The 19,274-nt window shown below is 39.1% G+C and overlaps 1 protein-coding gene across 1 annotated transcript; it reads right to left on the reverse strand.

The window, feature by feature from the left end:
* Nucleotides 1–1,078: 1,078 nt before the first annotated feature.
* On the reverse strand, nt 1,079–14,957 carry LOC143934466 (uncharacterized). The gene is made up of 4 exons (XM_077458117.1): nt 14,749–14,957; nt 10,591–10,795; nt 5,530–5,585; nt 1,079–3,573 (listed from the first exon to the last, which is right to left on the reverse strand). Exons 1-4 carry the CDS (start codon nt 14,936–14,938, stop codon nt 3,470–3,472), a joined length of 555 nt encoding a protein of 184 aa, XP_077314243.1. The 5' UTR covers nt 14,939–14,957; the 3' UTR covers nt 1,079–3,469.
* Between the last annotated feature and the right edge of the window lie 4,317 nt (nt 14,958–19,274).

Consider the following 19,274-nt stretch of genomic DNA (forward strand, 5'->3'; position numbering starts at 1 on the left):
ATGTCCCAATGATTATCTGCACACATATGTACGTGATCACCTGCACACATATGTACATGATCATTTGCGTACATATGTCTGTGGTCACACAAACCAATTATTATACACTTAACAGAATTTTTTTTTACCAAAAACGTGTAGCAGAATACATTTTGGCTTAAACTTATGACAAAATTTGATTTTATTGGATTTCTTTTAAAATAGAAAAAAGAAAATATTGTTTTTTTTCCAAATTTCCGCTTTTTTTGCGCTTATATCGCAAAAAATTAAAAATGGAGTCGTGAATAAATAACACCAAAATAAAGCTCTATTTGTGCGAACAAAATGATAAAAATTTCATTTGGGTACAGTGTAGCATGACCGTGCAATTGTCACTGAAAGCACTAGAGCGATGAAAGCTGAAAATTGGGCTGGGAAGGAAGGGGGCGAAAGTGCCCTGTATTGAAGTGGTTAAAGTGTTACTAAACCCAGGACCCTGTATTCACAATATCTGGTCTCCCACAGTACACAGAACATGGAAAGGCAATTATTTTAGTAAATATAAACTGCTAAATACCATTTCTCATCAGCAGTTAGAGCAGTCTTGTGACTTCTATCACTGTCAAAGCTTGTAGAAGGAGTTTTCATTCTCCCATGACTTTCCTATAAGGCTGCAGGACCCTTGGCACTTTGTCTGGACAGTGCTGATGGGGGAGTGCATGTGATCAGCACAGAGCCAAAGAAAAAATCTCAAGCGATACACATCAAACTGAGCATGTGCAGCTTGTCCCCTAGCCTCTGTCTTATCAGGTGATAGATTGGAGACTGTGGAGGCGAGGAGCAGAGAAGACAGGATCAAACAGCTTTTTTTACACAATGCAGAGATTTAACCCCTTAGGTTCCACAATGTGTATAACAAGCATGATTTACTGCATATAAAGACTGATTTTACTGTTGTTGGTTTAGTAACAATTTATCTCAATGGTTGTCCATTGGTTCATATTTTCTTATGATGTGTCAGCAGAGAGGTACAGATCTTTCCCCCAGAAAAGGGTAACCTTTTTAATGGAAACCAAAAAAATGTTGAAATACACACAGATGTGTTTTAAATGTTTATTAAAACAGAAAGAAAAGTTTTTTTGATCAAAATAATAAGTTACAGAATAGTATGCATTTTTATACAATTATTTCCCTTTGAAAAGCTTTAAACAATAGAGTTGTTATATTATGTGGCTATGATGTTCATGATAAATTCTTTACACGGCATTAGCAGAATTTTAACATGAAGTCATGTTGTATTACAACTGAACTCCAGGCAAACAACTTAATGTACTGTTTAAATACATTAGTTAGAAAACATTTTCCTCCTCTAATGTTATCTCTGTATTTTCATGTTGTGCTACATACAAAGCCATACCAAACAGGTCCAGGTTAGTGACCTGGTGCTGTTCACTCAGCAATACAGCCAAGTCAACTGCTTGCCCCAGCCTGAAGTTGGACAAGAGGCTGATACCAAGCCTGAATCATGTACTTATATTAGTTGTATTTAAAATGATTTTCATACATTTTAAATAACTCATAACTGCATTAATTGATTTTTTTATGTGTGCCTGGAGTTCAGCTTTAAAGTTAGTTTTGTGGTACTTTAAACATTGTGCATAGGCAATAAAGGCAGGGTTCTACAATAAAAAAAACTGTGTAAAAATGCAAAGACTTATTGTAGTTTTTACCTATTTTATCTATAGTCTTTCAGTGTTTGTTTCTGTAAAAAATCTCATAATGAATAAAAAATATATATATAAATTTATTACCATAAGGTATAAAAAATCAAGTAAAAATAGAAGTCTACAAATTACAGACCTTGGTGTATTTATAAGGCAGAGGCTGTAGCCAAAAATGCCTTATTCAAAAGACAGATCTATATACAGAATTGGGATTAAAAAGCAAATCTGTGAAGTTTGTGAAATATTGGATGTGCTAATGCAATCCAAGACACATTTCAACTGTAATAAAATCTGAAAGACCTTGGGGATCCCCTTCTCTAGACCACAGATAAACTATTTTATTTTTTTATCCTTGTGAGTGCATTTGATTAGCCTTTTTTTAAATCCATTGAAGTTTATTGCTATACTATATCAGTGCACTCCCTGTCTTTTTTGTTTTGTGGGTAGAGTTAAAGCTGTCCCTATAGTGCAAAGGTTATATGTTTGTTTATGCTAAGGTATCGGAAAAAACACTTTTCCTAACCCGATTTCCCCCACTCCTGCAGTCTCCCTCCAGGCTGTAAGACCAGCATCTACAGCCTCTTCTCCCATACATTTCACTGGCGGCATGCCCTTCATTGGTCTGGATGATGCAGGGGATCAGGCAAGTAAAACAGTTTTTTTTAGTACCTAGTTTATTAGTACATAAACAAGTATAGTGTAGTGCTGCCCCAATGCAAGGGAAGATTTTTGTTGTCCTTGGAGATAAGTATTAGGAATACATCACAACACTTTCCAGGAGAGGAAGACATGCTTTCTCAGTACTGTAGATTACCAGTACAAGGCATTGTTAGGGAAGGGTGACCAGATGTATTGCAACACCTGTATGAAAGACAGAAGCCCTTGACGGGCAGGAAGGCATTTCAAGGATTATTTTTTACAAACTATTGAAATGCACCTTTGTTTCATCAACACAATATAAATTAAAATATGCTTGGACATCTGAGGACATTAGGCTCAATCTTTAGATAAATTGGGAATACATATAGGGGTTCATTTACTAAAACTGGAGAGTGCAAAATCTGGTGCACATGTACATAGAAACCAATCAGCTTCCAGGTATTATTGTCAAAGCTTAACTGAACAAGCTTAAGTTAGAAGCTGATTGGTTACCATGCACAGCAGCACCAGATTTTGCACTCTCCAGTTTTAGTAAATCAACCCCATAGTCTTTAGGTAATCAGTATGGATGCATGCAAATGGCCACAAAAAGCAATTTTTTTCTCTTTTTGTTAATGGATCTGAACACAGATCTTTGGTTTGTTACGGCTGTATACACAGAGCTGTGTCAAGATCAGTAAACTTGTACTGTGTTCAGATCCTTAAAATCAAAATAGAAAAATCTGCATTCACGCTTGTAAGGACTATATTTTACGCTGTATGCATGCAAAAATGTGTGCTAATGTGTACATGCATACAGCTCAACTGTAATCTATTGGTGTATAACAGCAGAGTACTAGCAAAGAATAATTAGGTGGCAATAGCTGTCTGCATCCTAGCAACAACAGATGTTGTATCCCAGCAACCAATAAGCTGCATTAACACTGTATGTATGCATTCATACTTGTATGCATGTAAATGTTACACAAACATTACATGTGTAGAGAGGTTGGATAACTTAAAAAGCAGGTTCTTGCTGTCAGCAAGATCCTATGGTTTGCCTTGTGAAACTCATTATGCCCATGTGAATATAGCCTAAACATCATTGATTTGTTTTCAATTCTGATTTAGAACAGAAATTTGCTGGTGACCACAAGGAAGAAAAGCGTTTCCATCAAAGTGAAAAACATAGGTGCTAGATGATTTGAAGGTCCTCCTGATGTGGCGGGAGCTGTAGTAAAAGTTGATAAAACAGGTGAAATAGATAAAATGTGAATTTACTTCATGAGTTATAATGAATTACATTTGGTTGAGTAATATTTAAATATATTTAATTTCAGCACAAAAGTATTAAAGCCAAAATAAACCTATCGAATACACTTTCCCCAAACAGTTACATTTAAGGCATGTCTCTGGTGATAACTGTCAGATTTGCCAATGTACCTATGTCAGCTCTCAACAAACTTTCAAGCCCACAAATGGCTAGTGTCATAGCTGATCACATGTGCAGCAGCATGATAACTGAAGATCAAGCAGAGACTAAGATGGCACCTTCCATTAGTTATAAGGAATAGGAGGGTTTAGTTCCTCTAATGACCTATACACATGACCAGACTTTTCGACGGACTGAATTCTGTCAGACTTTTCGACGGACTGAATTTTGTCAGACTTTTCGACTGAGTTTCGACGGACTTCCATCAAATCGTACTTGTCTACATACAATCACACCAAAATCCGACGAATTTGATCGTGATGACGTACAACTGGACTAGAATAAGGAAGTTCATAGCCAGTAACCAATAGCTGCCCTAGAGTCGGTTTACGTCCATCGGACTAGCATACAGACGAACAGATTTTTCGACCGGACTCAAGTCCATCGGAAAGATTTGAAACATGTTCTAAATCTAAAATCCATCTGATTTTCGACAGAAAAGGTCCACTGAAGGTCCGATGAAGCCCACACACAATCAAAAAGTCTGGCCACGTGTACGCTACATAAGTCAATTATTTGGATTGCATTCACATAACCCCATTTCTTGTTTACATTATCAAATTAACACACCTATCAGGAAGATGACGTAGAACTGCAATATTGTTGCAAGCAGGGTTGTGGAGTGGAGTGGAGTACATTCTGTTATGGTATTAGTGAAGTCATCAAACTAGGATTTGCATTAGGCTAACACTCTTGAGGTCAACTTCATTTGCATATATGTGGGGTTTAAGATGAATCAGGCTTCACTCAAGCACAATGCAGACTATGTTCTCTATACTTTGTGTAGTTTAGTGAGAATCTGACTGTTCTTTTTAAAGATGCAACTTATCTCTAGTGCTTAAAGGGTAAAACGTGTCAGAAACTCCCAATTAGCTGAACTTTCCTCACCCTGCACTGTAGGTGGTAAAGGCCCTTGGCCCTTGATAGTCCCTGTATTTTGTAAAGCTACGTTGTGAAGTTAGATTCTGCATAAAATGTATTAAGATCAAGGCATGCTCACCTAGGCCTTCTATATCAATATCCAGGTACCCTAGTGATATACTGCTGAATAAGGTTTGTCAAGGGTGTTGTAGGGGTATATGAATCTGAAGACCGTTTCATGGGGGAGAGGGTGGGGCAAACTGCTGCTGGTATGATGTGCTGGTTCCTAGATGCAACTTTCCAAATGCTCCTGTGATAATTGGATGCCAAACTATCCTGACAGGCAAAGCTCCAACACTTCCAGTGCCACTGTGCCCCTCCCCCACACATTCCCAATGGTCTATCATTATGATGTGCAGTTTAACAGGTCAGAAGGGATATTCAGGCGGTAGGAAGAGGTGGTGGGCTAGTTTCAACATTATCAGGAAATTATGGAGATCTGCCTGTCAGGACGGCCTGAAAATCAGCCATGATAGGATTGTTTTTCTACAAGTACCTCTAGGTTCCTGAACTTTATACATTCCACAGTTTGCCCCTCTAAGTCTCTTTCATTTCATCAGGGTGAATAAGATGAGACTTTTCAGAAGTGAGCAAGATTTTTAAAGTATTGGCGGGCCGGGTCAGAGTCTGGGAGAGTTTTCAATTTTGAAAGATAAGGACATATGTTTTTAGACATTTTTATCAACCCAGGGATTGTTCCTTGCTATCCAAGCCTTATTTTATACCTTATTAACTCTCAAATACAATTGTGGATAACTAATGGAGGAAACTTACCAAATGTCCCATTTTGGCTTGCTGCGTATGTTCCAGTTGTGTCATTGATTAAAGCTCTGAAAGATACGATATTGATACAGTCATTAAAACCAAATTATAATTACTCAATAAGAAAAAAATACTGTTTCCTCCACTTTCCCTTTTCCTTGCTTCCCCACAACTATAACCCACTAGGTTCCTGTGCAAGTTAATATTTTTGTGAGAAAGTTAGGTAAAAGCTTAGTGTAGTAGAAGCTGTTTTTTTTTATTTATTTTTTATTTATTTGTATTATTCATTGGCACTACTGATAGCTCTATGATTAAACCTGAACCTTGCCACTTTGTCAATGCAAGGCAAACTAACAGGTGCTCTTTCATGTATGCACCAGCCCCCTACAGCACACTCATACTTTCCTTTTGCACCCTCACAACTCTATTCAGTCAACAGAATAAAGAAAAGATCATGGCTCTGAATGGATTGGCATGGGAATAAAGGAAAGGTGAGTATATGCCGGGAAGGCGTGATGGATTAAAACAAACCTGGTGCTTTGCTCTAAATGGGAATAATTGTTTTCATAGATGACCATGATTGTTTAAACCATTAGTTCAGTAAAGATGTTCCAATAAGAATGTTGTAAGATGTTTTTCATCTACTACTGTAAATCTAGTACTGTAAATGTAAGTATCCTTAACTGAGAGGTTAGTTTATTATACAATACTGTACATACAAGTATCAACATACGCCTCATTATACATGTTTGGCTTTGGGCCAAAATATGTGATTTAAAATTAGGGAGGGGTTTTGGATTTGCGGCATGGTGGGTTTGTGGTTTCAGCAAATATATAACTTATAGGGAAATTGTAAAGTACCCATGATGCCCTTGTTAACCTTTCAATTGTGGTTAGCAGTTAAACTGATGAATAATGTGGACGTGTACTACTTGTTACTTTAAGTGTGGGTTTCCAGCAACTGGAGTAGTTTAGGGAGAACGGATAGTCTGTGTAGATATACTGTAGTTATTTGTAATATGGTGCTATACTGTTCTATTTTTTGCAAAATCACTGAAAATTGCAATATGGTGGCCTATGTATTCTCGTGTATACCCCCTAACCCCATTTTCACAGTTCAAAAACCCAACAGTCATTTTTAGGACTACTGTTTTGTGTGTATCAGCAACAACAGTAGCTGTGACTTAGCTGTCGGGCCCCTTGCAGTATTTTTTATTTTGTTGTTGTGTTTTGATGGATTTTAAATCTTTTTTTTATTTCATGTTTTTCCATTTTTTTTATTTTCTGCTAGCTTTTTTGGGGATGTATATTATTTTATATATTTTCTGTTGTGTTCTGTATTTTTTTATTTCTAGGTGTACAGAGTTCACTTGTTGCTCACACAGGCAAAGCAGCTCATTGCAGCTTGTGTATAATGTAATATGCACCATGGTGGTAGTAATTGGTGAGCATGGGCTGCTGATACTACTATGGTGACAGCACAGTAACCTGTAACTTCTCATTCTTTGTAACCAGCAGTCCTCTCAAAATCCCAAGAGTATATGCAATGACCCAGACTAAATGCTGGCATGCTGTCTTGTAGCTTGTTTTTTTCTGGGAGGGAGGTCACACTGAGTCTGAGTAACTTGGCATTCAGGAGGTCCTTTGTCAGGGCAGAATGGTTTGTGGCCACTTTAGGTATACCTGGCCTGGTCTTGCCTGGCAGAAATGTAGCACCAACACAAGCTTTCTGATAATGGCCTCATTTGTGACACCCCCTAGCGATGGAACTCACCATTGGCCATGCCGCAAAGGCGGCACCAGCCGTAATGTGCTATCATAGATTATTCATTTGATTATGATACATAGAATGTGGAGCTGAGGTTCTTTCTACTTCATCAATGGCTCATCATTCAGGAATTGTGCAGCATTTTGGAACTTGAGAAAATGACCAAAATGGTGAGCCATGACAGGGTGGGGATTAGTGATAACATTTCTCTCAGGTTCTCCTGGAGCACACAGTGCTTGGCCTGATATGTCATGGAGCAGGCACTAGAGTTACAACAAAAGGAGGACTTGCTGGTGACTTGACTTAGAGCTAGCAGAAACCTTTTGCCCTTTCCTCTATCCCTCTGAGGAAAAGGCAGCAGGAGGCCGAAAGGGAATATGAGGAGGAAAAAAGGGTTGGGTGCAGATGTCATGGAGGGAATGAAAATGGGGCAGGCTTCAAGAGGGACATCTCACCTCTCACAAACCCAGGATATTATACATGGTACCTTGGTGTCACAAGGCTCTGTTCTGAGTCTAATTCTGTTTCAATCTCAGTGTTTGCTGACAATACAAAGCTAAGCAGGGCAAAAACCTCACAGCAGGATATAGTGACTTTACAAGAGGACTTCAGTAAAATAAAAGGGGTGGGCAACTACATGGCAAATGAGGTTTAATGTTGAAAAATGCAATGAACTTGGGGACTAAAAGTATAAATGCAAGTTACTTGCTAGGGTAAGAACCTTTGGGGGAATTCAGGATGGAAAAAGATCTGAGGCCCTAGTAGATCACAGGTTCTGCAATGGCATGCAATGCTAAGCTGCAGCAAGCTGAATATAAGCATGCATTCAAAAAAAGGTATTTACTCAAGAGATAAAACCATAATTCTAACACTTTACAAGACTCTGGTCTGGCTTCATCATGAGTATGCAGTCCAGTACTGGTAACCAGTCCTCAGGAAAGATGTGTTGGAACTTAAGTGAGTCCAGAGAAGGGCAAGAAAACCAATAAGGGGACTAGGGAACATCAGTTATGAGGAACAACTACATTAAACGTATTGTCCCTGCAGAAGGGACACTGGAGAAGAGATATAATAGCAATATATAAAAACCTGAATGCTGATTCTAGCATAGGGAAAAACTATTAAGTTTCAGGGAGCTTAAAAAGCTCCTGCCACCATCCAAATCCAAAACCCACAAATGTGGCACCTTGAGCCAGTGCTGTTTAAGAACCTATTTGCTGCATTTCCTGATGATTTCAAGATCTCCACTGATGGTCAATGCACCTCCAATCCTTTGATTTCTAACAGAAGAAGTTACAGGGGCTGCCCCAGTGCTGCTTCCCAGAGCTATTTTAAACCACAGTGTGCAACCCCAGCTGCTATTGGGTTCCTCTGGCCGGACCTTTCACAGTATATGCTTTAAGTTCTGGCTTCCCTTCAGTTAGTATGCTATATGGAAGTATCTTCAGTGCAGGTGGTTACCGTATTTGCCGGCGTATAAGACGACTGGGCGTATAAGACGACCCCCTATTTTTCAAGTGAAAACATAGGTTTTGGGCAATACTCGTGGTATAAGACTACCCCCCTTCTGAGGCAACACCATTTTAAAAAAACACTAGAACGATTAAAAAATACAAAGCAAGAATGCCAACCACTCATCCGCCATTCTGTGTTATGTCATAAAGTAAATCAAACAATAATAACACAAACAGAGATCTATTGAATGTCACAACTCTGGAAAGTAGAATTTTTCACTAACCAAACCTATACCACTTTTGGGTTACATTCTATGGGAATTGTCCACCAAAATGCATTTAATAACCCCCCTGTCATATGTCCCAGATTTACCTGTCCCTCTTGGGTGCCTGGGACCTCAAAGGCAAATAGCAGGATGTATAGTAGTAGGAGATCAGTGAATGGATTTACCCAGGGAAGTATGGTGAGCGGTGTATTATTTTAATGAATACAATGCCTGCTTGGATTGGCAGAGGCTGTAGCATCATCAGCCCTTGCCTCTCTCTCTCTCTCTCTCTCTCTCTCTCTCTCTCAAAGCCAATCCGAGCAGGCTACTCTATGTAGCCTGCTCGGATTGGCAGTGGTTGTTACTCCAATCCAAGCAGGCTCTGTATTCATTAATAGAATACATCGCTCGCCGGGATTGGCTCAACGGCGTATACTGTTTGTTGCTGAAGCCACATACAGTATTAGCAGACATTTGGGGGCTGACATCCATCGGGCAGCATTGTATACCTGTATACCCGGCGTATAAGACGACCCCCAATTTTTGGGCATTTTTTTTAAGTGTAAAAGGTAGTCTTATACGCCAGCAAATACAGTACTAAGAGTAACCCCCCTCTTATACTTAAATTAGGAATCCAAAATGCAATGACTATTTAGCCAATCAGACGCATATTGTACATTAGAGCACATTACAAGTTTACTGAATGTTTCTTCTCCTCACAGGTGCAAAGACTTGCATGCTTGTACTGGAATAAACAGATAACCCTAGGACAGGCTTAGGCAGGCCATATTCGGTGCACATTTCTTTCTTGCAACTAGGGGTTGCAGGAAAGAAATTGACATGATTCCCCATCAACACAGCCAGTACTGACAGGGGAATCCCTCCTGCCAAGTAATTGTCTGCTTCCAGCAGGGGGCGGAGCCTTCCCCCCCCGGGAGAACACAGTGATTATCTCTAGTGGCTATAGCAACGGCTAGCGATAACCAGAAGAGATTACACTTGGTTCATTCAGAGATCAACTTGGTAACTTCCGTCTGCCCATTAACAGTTAGAACCTTGCCCAGTTCCTGCTAACCCGGCCGCGATTCGAACCGTATATGGCCGGCCTCAATCTCAAGAAAAAAAGTCCCAGTCAGTGTAACAATTGGCTTATTGTTCTGTGAACATTTTTAGGCATCAATTTCCTGGAATACCTAGTTGCACTTCATGTAAACCTTGCTATTTTTTGCTCATTGTTCATTTATATGATATCAACTTATTCTGCAGTCTTTAACAATAATGTTGCATCAGTTTATAGCATAGGTACCCTCTGCAGTACCTACAGTTTGTTATGCTACACTTTTTATTAGACTAATTCGATTACTACATCATTCTGCCTATTCAGTTTTGCAGTATAAAAACTGTTAAAGTGCAAAACTAAGTAACCCCAACAATGTGTACTCTCTTTACATTGAAGATGAATTCTGATTGGTCACTGAACTTTATGTTACTGAATAAACCCTACTGATGAAAATAGCTGACACAGAAGATGTTGACACTGGTTAAAGCTTTCATCTTTATAATAGGCTTTCCCCTTACAACTTACTTAAATAGGACATAAGAATTTAGCGATGATGGTGCTGTCCAACTTGCTGTAAATGAGAAGTTACCAGATCCAAAATTGCTCCAAATGCCTCCAGTACAATTTGAAAATCCACTTGGTAATGATGACCAGCTGCCCACAAAGGTATTGTTTAATAGAACTTGCAAGATCACTGTGCCATTTGTGGCATTGGATGATGAAACGTTTACTGTAGATAAAGCACAGTAAAAACATTCTTAGTATATTTAGATATCTGTTATATGTAATATCTGCAACAATTATTATGTTACCAGTTCAGACTTAGATGTGAGATAAGGACCAGTCACGCATACTGTACAGTACATGTGTGTCTGTAAGATCAGTGTAAATCCCAATTTCATTTGCAAGCTTTGTTGCCATATTAATCCTCCGAGTAGTCCAATCCTCCTAATAACATTGAATATTTTTACCTTCTTAGATGTTCCTGCAACATTTCAAAACTTTGACTGCCCTCATCCTGGGGTATGTTTTTTTTTTTCAAGACTATGGGTTGCACCCTCAAGCAAAATGTAATTTGTCTAAATAAAAGGGCAATTACTTCATAATAAAAGTATAGTTAAAAATGACTACACTACTTAATTTCTGCCTTGCCTTTTTATTATACGTGTGTCACACCTCTTATGCCCCGTACACATGAGTGGAATTTCCGTTGGAAAAATCTTGGATGGTTTTTCCGACGGAATTCCGCTCAAGCTTGTCTTGCATACACACGGTCACACAAAAGTTCTCTGAACTTTTGACCATCATGAACGCGGTGACGTTTAAAACTACGACGAGCCGAGAAAATGCTTCCGAGCATGTGTCGAATTGTTTCCGAGCATAACTAGGAATTTTGCACAACGGAATTGCTACAGACGATCGGAATTTCTGATCTGAACTTTTTCCATCAGAAAAATAGAGAGCCTGCTCTCAATCTTTTGCTGGCGAAAATTCCACCAGCAAAAGTCCGATGGAGCATAAACCCCCCCCCCCCCCCGGAATTTCCGACCAAAAGCTCACATTGGACTTTTGCTGGTGGAATTTCTGATCGTATGTACGGGGCATTAGGGAAAGTTTGCTGTTTACTATGGGTTAAGTAATTTTACCTCCCATTGAGTACTTTGGATTGTATGCTCTCCGCCATCATAATGTGTGGATCGCTAACATTATCTCTGACATGTAAAACATTTTAACTATGCAAATGAATACTGATCAGGTGGAGGGATTATGCATAGTTGGAGTCTTGAGTGACAGTATGGTTAAAGCATTAACAGCCATAGTAGCTACTGATCTGATCTATCAGGGAAGTCTCAGAGGTGTACCCTTTCATATCCTAACCCTAATACAAGATAAGTCATCATGCTGCAAGCATGACAAATTTTTGTATTTAGAATTTCTTGGCGGAATGGTTGATGTCTTTCACTCACAGCAGAGAACATCCGAGGCCACTGAAATTCAAAAATTTGGAGACCCTCTATTGGATGGAAGGAAGAATGGTTGCACTATTGATGGTCAGCTTGGCTTTCTGGCCTTCATAATTCATCTTGGTTTAAAGGACTGAAGCTAATAAAAATGAAGCTAATGACAAGATAAATCATCATTCTGCAAGCATGACACATTTTTCTATTAGCATTTCTTAGTGGAATAGTTTGGTGTCTTTCATTCACAGCAGTGGACATCAGAGTCCATTCAAAAATGTGGAGACCCTTATATTCTATTGGATGGAAGGAAGAATGGTTTCACCATTCATGGCCATCTTGGCTTTCTGGTCTTTATAATTCATATTTGTTTAAAGGACCGAAGCTAATGATAAGTAGAGCAATGAGATTGCAATGGGTTCAGAATAACAATCACTCAGATTTTTTTACATTTCCATATCCCCTCTTAGACAGCTGTCACAGAGCAGGTGTCCCTCTATTCTTATTCCAGGTACAACTGCAAATTGTTGCATTACCCATTACTTTATGTCTCAGTAACAATGGTCTCCATGACAAATAAAGAGGGTTTCCTTATGGGTCAACAGACAGTAATCCAAACCTATAGAAGAAGCAAAGAGTAAGAGTGCCAGGGCACTGTCCAGAAATATTATATTATTAGTTGCGTTCAACTAAAAGGCAATTTTGTATTCAATGCAACACACAATACATATACTGTATAAGTGCTCGTACCTTTTCTCTACATTGCTAGACAAATCTACTCAAGCCTCCATTAATGCTGCCTGGGAATCAGCAGATACCGCTTCATCATATAATAAGCAATAAAAACCTGACAGGGATTTCAACACTTCCACACTATATCCAAAATGGTCCGTTTACTGCCCATAGACTAACATGATGCTTCCAGTAAGGTCTGTCTAAAAAATTGACAGACAGACCTGATCGGAAAGCCTGCATGAAAGGACCCTAAGTGGGATAAAAACAACTAAAATACACAATGATTACTTTTGGTATACCTAGATCAAAGACAAGCAATTCACCATTTAATGTATAGATCAAGCTTCACTAGCCTGTGAGCCAAACAAAAAAATCTGTGTGTGTATGGCCAGCTTTAAAGTCCCTCATATTATGTGGTGCAATTGATGTTTGTTTGTACCTGATTGATGCTAGTCAATGCAAGGGCACATGGAAAACATTCTCAGCACCCTATGTGCCCCATCCACACCTTCACATTGGGGTGACATGTGATATGGTGCGAAAAATTGCAGACATGCTGCATTTTACAACAGTGTATCAGAAGACACTAAAGGTCCCTGTGCAGTGGTGTGGAGTGTAACTTTGTATACTCTCAATAAAGTTAAAAAAAATGTAAACAGCTCATTGCACCACCCCTCAAAATTAAAAACATTTTGTTAGCCTCTCTTAGGTATTATTTGCGCAACCTATTACATCATCATCAGAAAGGTTTACACACAATGTTATATTTCAAAGCTTTAAAGCAAACCTATAGTAAAAGAAAATTTGCAGGTGCTATTACCAACGCCTTCCGAAAAATGCGTATTATGGCTGTCATGGAGATACAATGGCTTCAAACATTTGAGTCACCAACATCAGGTATGCAGGAAAGGAGTTCTGACTTCGTAAGCAATCCAGATTAGTGAGCCACACACTGGCATTTTTAGGGGGATGTCAATGGCAGCCATTATATTTCTTTAAACTAAACTCTTGCAATCAACATTAACTATTGTAATCCTCATGCTGATTAGCAAATAGATATGAAGGACTATAATATTTACTTGTTATAAGCTTTTTTTTTTTTTTTACTTTTTACTTTACTTTTTTATTTCTTCAGTTGCTCCCTGGTCTCTGGCCTTAACCAAACTTAGGTCATACATCCCAGGAGCCCTCATGGGCATTTTCTTTCTTTCATCTGAGAAGGGGAGGATGGGATTTCTCAGTTAAAAACACCCTCCTGTCTGCATGCCTGAACTAAGGGCAGATTGATTCCAGTAATTAAATGCTACATGAATCATCTGCCTTTACTCAAGAAGGAAATGCTAGGTGGATATTTTTCAAGTGATTTCGCAACAGGATACAGCATGGAGACATGAATGGATGGGTGGCTTTAATTTGAATAATAAAAATACATTACATTGTGTTTTCAGTTAGTTAAGTTTCACCTTAATACACTGGAGAAATCCAACAATGTATATTGGCAGTTCATGTGATTTGCGTTTGTAAAGCCCCGTACACACGAGAGGACTTATGTCCGACAGACTTCCGAAGGAGTTCTGCCGGAGTTCTGCTGGAGTTCCGACAGAGTTCTGACGGACTTTTCGACTGAGCGGACTTGGCCACACACAATCACACCAAACTCCGACGGATTCGAACGTGATGACGTACGACTGGACTCGAATAAGGAAGTTCATAGCCAGTAGCCAAAAGCTGCCCTAGCGTTGGTTTTAGTCCGTCGGAATAGCATACACATGAGCAAATTTTTCGGTAGGAACTGGGTCCGGCGGAGTTCCGTCGGAAAAATTTGAAGCATGTTCCATTTTCTAAAGTCTGTCAGACTTTTGCAAATCAAAAGTCCGTTGCAGCCCACACACGATCGAAAAGTCTGACAGAATCATTCCGTCGGACTTTGGATGTTGAAAAGTCCGCTCGTGTGTACGGGGCTTAAGATCGAAGAAAAAAAATCACTTACCTTGATAGGTATTGCCATTGGTAACACTTGATGGGGCGGTCAGTGTATAGTTAGTGTTAGCTTTAGTAGTGTCATTTATGGCAGGGCAGGCAGACTGTGCATTAGCCAATGTGACAATGGAGCATAGAAGCATAAGAGCGATAGATCTTGTGAGTGACATTCTGTGACTTGAATAAATGGTCATCAGCATCTGTGTTTTTTTCCCCTTCTCATCCTCTTTTATAGCCAGCTGTTTCAGAGGTGAAAATGAACAAGGCAGGGCCAGAAGTATAGATTGCTATTTCTGTTCTACTTCCTTGTGTTGGTCATGATGAATTATCTCATACTTCAAAGGACATTGAAATGTCAGTGAAAATTCTTTTTTTACATAGTTTATAGAATTAGTCAGGTTGAAAAAAACACAAGTCTGTCTATCTGAAACCATAGAAAAAAAAAGAACAAAGAAATAAAACTCCATATACAAAATTCTATACCCACAGTTGCTCCAATTGAAAGGTGAAAAAAACCCAATAAAGCTTGATCCAATTTGTCTAGAAGGGGAAAAAGCATCCTTCTTGACCCCACAAGAGGCAATTGGATATTCCCTGGATCAACTACCTCTGGTATTTTTATAAATCTGATCCCTCCTGTATTGATTTGTATTGTAAGTGTACTGTCTGCCCTCATATTGTAAAGCGCTGCGCAAACTGTTGGTGCTATATAAATCCTGAATAATAATAATAATAATAATAATAAATGTTGGTATCTAGTTATATTGTGTGCATTTAGGAAAGCATTAAACTATTTTGTTCAACTGGCCAGAACTAGTTCTTGATGTGCATATATGGAAGGGAGTGCTAGACCAAAAGAGAAGAGTCCAAATTTGTTTTTTGATGGTGTGTTAAACCAACATCAACAAATAATTTTGGACTCTTATGCCACATACACATGGCTGTAATTTCCGATGGAAACAGTCCGATTGGAGCTTTTCATCGGATTTTCCGACCGTGTGTATGCCCATCGGTCTTTTTCTGTCGGCATTTCTGACGGTCTTTAGATTGAGAGCCTGTTCTTAATTTTTCCGACGGAAAACCTTTCTATCAGATTTTTTGATCGTGTGTATGCAATCCCGACATGCAAAATTCCGACGCATGCTCGGAAACAATTCGACACATGCTCGGAAGCATTAAACTTCCCTTGTATAGTTCTTTCAAATGTGTTGTATGTCATGGTGTTATTGACCGTGAAATTTGGTGTGACCATGTGTAGGCAAGACTGAAATTCCATCGGAATGCCGACAGGAAAACTATCAGAGCTTTTTCCGACGAGAATTCCGATCGTGTGTACGTGGCATTATATTTTGGTCTGGTGCTCTTTCCATATACAGTGGGTATAGAAAAGAATCACCCCCCACCCCCTCGTTAAAATAATCACATTTTGTTGCTTTGCTGCCTGAAATGAAGACAGACACAGTTTTTGTTTTATCCAGCTGTATTTACTCAGTGCAACTTATAACACTCAAGTGAAAGATATAACACCAACATGTCACAAAAAAAAAAGTAAAATATTGAGTTAGAAAAAGGATCATCCCCGCCTAAAAATTACTTAAACGTAAACTCAATCAGGTGTGGCGATTCACATTTTTGAAGGCACACAAAGGCATTTGACTTTCAACTGTGATCATCTGTGGTCATTTTGATTAGCTCAGCATGAAAAGAGATTTCCTGGAGTATTTCAGTCCCTGGTAGTGTAACTGAAGCAAACAATTAACTATGGGCGGCAAGGCACTGTCAAAAAATCTCCAGGATAAAGTCAGGAAATGGATACTAATTTTTTTCAAAGGCTTTATCAATGCATAGAAGCACAGTGAAGTCTAATATTAAATGAAAGGTATTTGGTACAACACAGCACCCCCCTGGATCAGGACAACACTCCAAAGAGGATGGAAGAGCCAGGAGGAAACTGGTCAGAAAGGCTAGCAGTTGCAGGAATTTATGACAAAGAGTGGTCATTGAGTGCATGTGAAAATCTGCTGCCCTCTGCCAGAAAGTTGTCAATGGGAAGAAAATGTATGTTCCAAAATGACAATGACCCAAAGCATGCAGAAAAATTACCACACAGTGATTGAAGGAGAAAAAGGTGAATGTGCTTGCATGGCCTAGTCAGAGCCCAGACATTGAAAATCTGTGGAATGACTTGAAGACCGCAGTCCACAAACAGTCATCATCAAATTTAACTCAACTTGAGCAGTACTTCAAACAAGAATGGGCAAATATTGCAAAGTCTAGATATGCAAAGTTAGTAGAGACATATACCAACAGACTAAAGGCTGTTATTAAAGCAAAAGGTAGTTCAGCAAAATACTGACATACGGGGGTGATCCTTTTTCCAACTCTGTGATTCTATTTTAGTTTTTTTTGCTTTTTCTGACATGTTGATGGTGTTATATCTTTCACTTGGATGTTATAAGTTGAACTGAGTAATTACAGCTGAATAAAAAGAAAAACGGTGTCTGTCTTCATTTCAGGCTGAAAAAGTAACAAAATGGGAATCATTTAAAGTGGGTGATCCTTTTCTATACCCACTGTATGCATGTATTTTACTGGTAACCTGCTGGAGTACCCATAGAAGGGCACCCTTGTCTGTGGTGAGCAACGTAACTTGAGTCAGTGGGCTCTTCAAATGTTTCTTTTCCTCTCACTACCTTGTTTAAACTCATATCAAAGTCCCAGTGCCTCTTGGATGCCCTTTATTCATTGGAGAACTAGTTATTGAGGGAGTGTATGTCACATTTTCACAGTTCTTACTGTGAAGAAGTCTTTCCATATTTGTAAGTTAAATCTATTTTCCTCCAAATGTAAAGAGTCTCTCCTTGTCCTCTGTAATGAACTGAAAGTGAATAACCCAACACCAAGTTCCCAATATGGACCACTTGTGTATTTATACATGGTTATCATATTCCTCTTAATCACCTCTTCCCAGGGGAATAAATTCCATTCAGCTAATATTTCCTCATAGTTGAGCTCCTCCATGTCTCTTATCAGTTTGGCTGTCTTTTTCCAGTTCTCTAATATCCTTTTTGTGAACTGCCCTATGAAAGTCAATAGAGCCACAAGACCCGGAATTGATAAAAATCAAATTCACGTTAAATTCAAGTTAAAAAGAATGAAATGCAAGAGTGCTCAGACTAATATATCACCAAGCCAGTGGAGAGACACATGATCCGAGACCCAATAGTAGGTTATGCTGCCCAGGAGCCTCAGGACAGTCAGACAAATGTGTGGATCCCATCCGCCAGAGGTCACCGACGTCATGAATTGGATGTAATGTCATACACTTGGCAGAAAACCGCCCAAAAGTTGGCTGGTGAGGGCAAACTAGAAGTCTTGGAGAGCACTTAAACCATGTCAAACCAAAGGAGAGAGGCCGGTCACCATGATAACATGTTTCAGAGCATGCCCCTTCCTCAGATCATGTGATTAGGAAACGGCAATAAATATATATATATATATATATATAGGAAGGGGCGGGGGAGTGTGTCAGCCTTAATGACTGCCCACAAATATTAACCCCCCTATGACTAACCCCTGTAAGAGCCCTTTCACAAAGGGGCATCAGAGGTAAAGCACCGCTATTTTTAGTGGCACTTTACCATAGTTTTTGTGGTGCTTTTCAGCTACTAGTGGGTGAAAAAGGGTTGAAAGCGCCCGCAAAGTGCTGCTGCAGCAGCGCTGCCCATTGATTTGTTGGGCACTTCAAAGATGCTGCTTGCAGGACTTTTTTTTAGCATCCTGCCAGTGCACCACTCCAGTGTGAAAGCACTTGGGCTTTCACACTGGAGTGACAGGAGAGGCGCTTTGCAGGTGCTATTTTTAGCGATTTAGCGCTTGTAAAGTGCCTCAGTGTGAAAGTAGCCTAAGGCTAAATAAAAAATGTATTGAAAATAAAGAACAAGTCTTTACAATAATGAATAAATAACATTTTTGGGAAAAATATATAGAACTTCATATCACCCCCAGGGGTTTGAGAATTAAGAAACCATGCAGCTTTCTGAATGAGGATTTGAAAAAGGACTTTTCAGAGTTCTGCATAATAAAATGGATTCAACTTATTCAGTTACCATCCTACATTAGATTTAGGCCACGTAATTGATATCCTTCGGACAGGTGGGAAATTCAGTATTTCTGGGCATTCATTCATGCTAAATTCAAAAAAAGGGATATCCAGAGGATCTGATTAGGTCCGTTTATAAATCTTATTTAGGTAATTCTCCAACCAATAGTAAGTCAATTCTTTCCCAGGATGACAATATAAGATTCATCACAGGCTTCAAAGGCAATTATAAAGCCATATCCAATATCTTGAGAAAACATTGGCACATTTTACGCTCTGACCCAAAATTGGGCCCCCATTTGCCACCAGTACCCCAGATTGTATTTAAAGAGAACTGACTTTGAGAAATATTGTTGCGCCCAGCAAGCCTAGAAGATCTGTTAATAAACATTCCACAGATATCATAAGCTTTTTTGACAGTTGTGTTGGCATAT

Source organism: Lithobates pipiens, unplaced genomic scaffold (genome assembly GCF_037356315.1).
Source record: "Lithobates pipiens isolate NorthernLeopardFrog02 unplaced genomic scaffold, aLitPip1_a1.2 Scaffold_27, whole genome shotgun sequence".
Taxonomy (NCBI): Eukaryota; Metazoa; Chordata; class Amphibia; order Anura; family Ranidae; genus Lithobates; species Lithobates pipiens.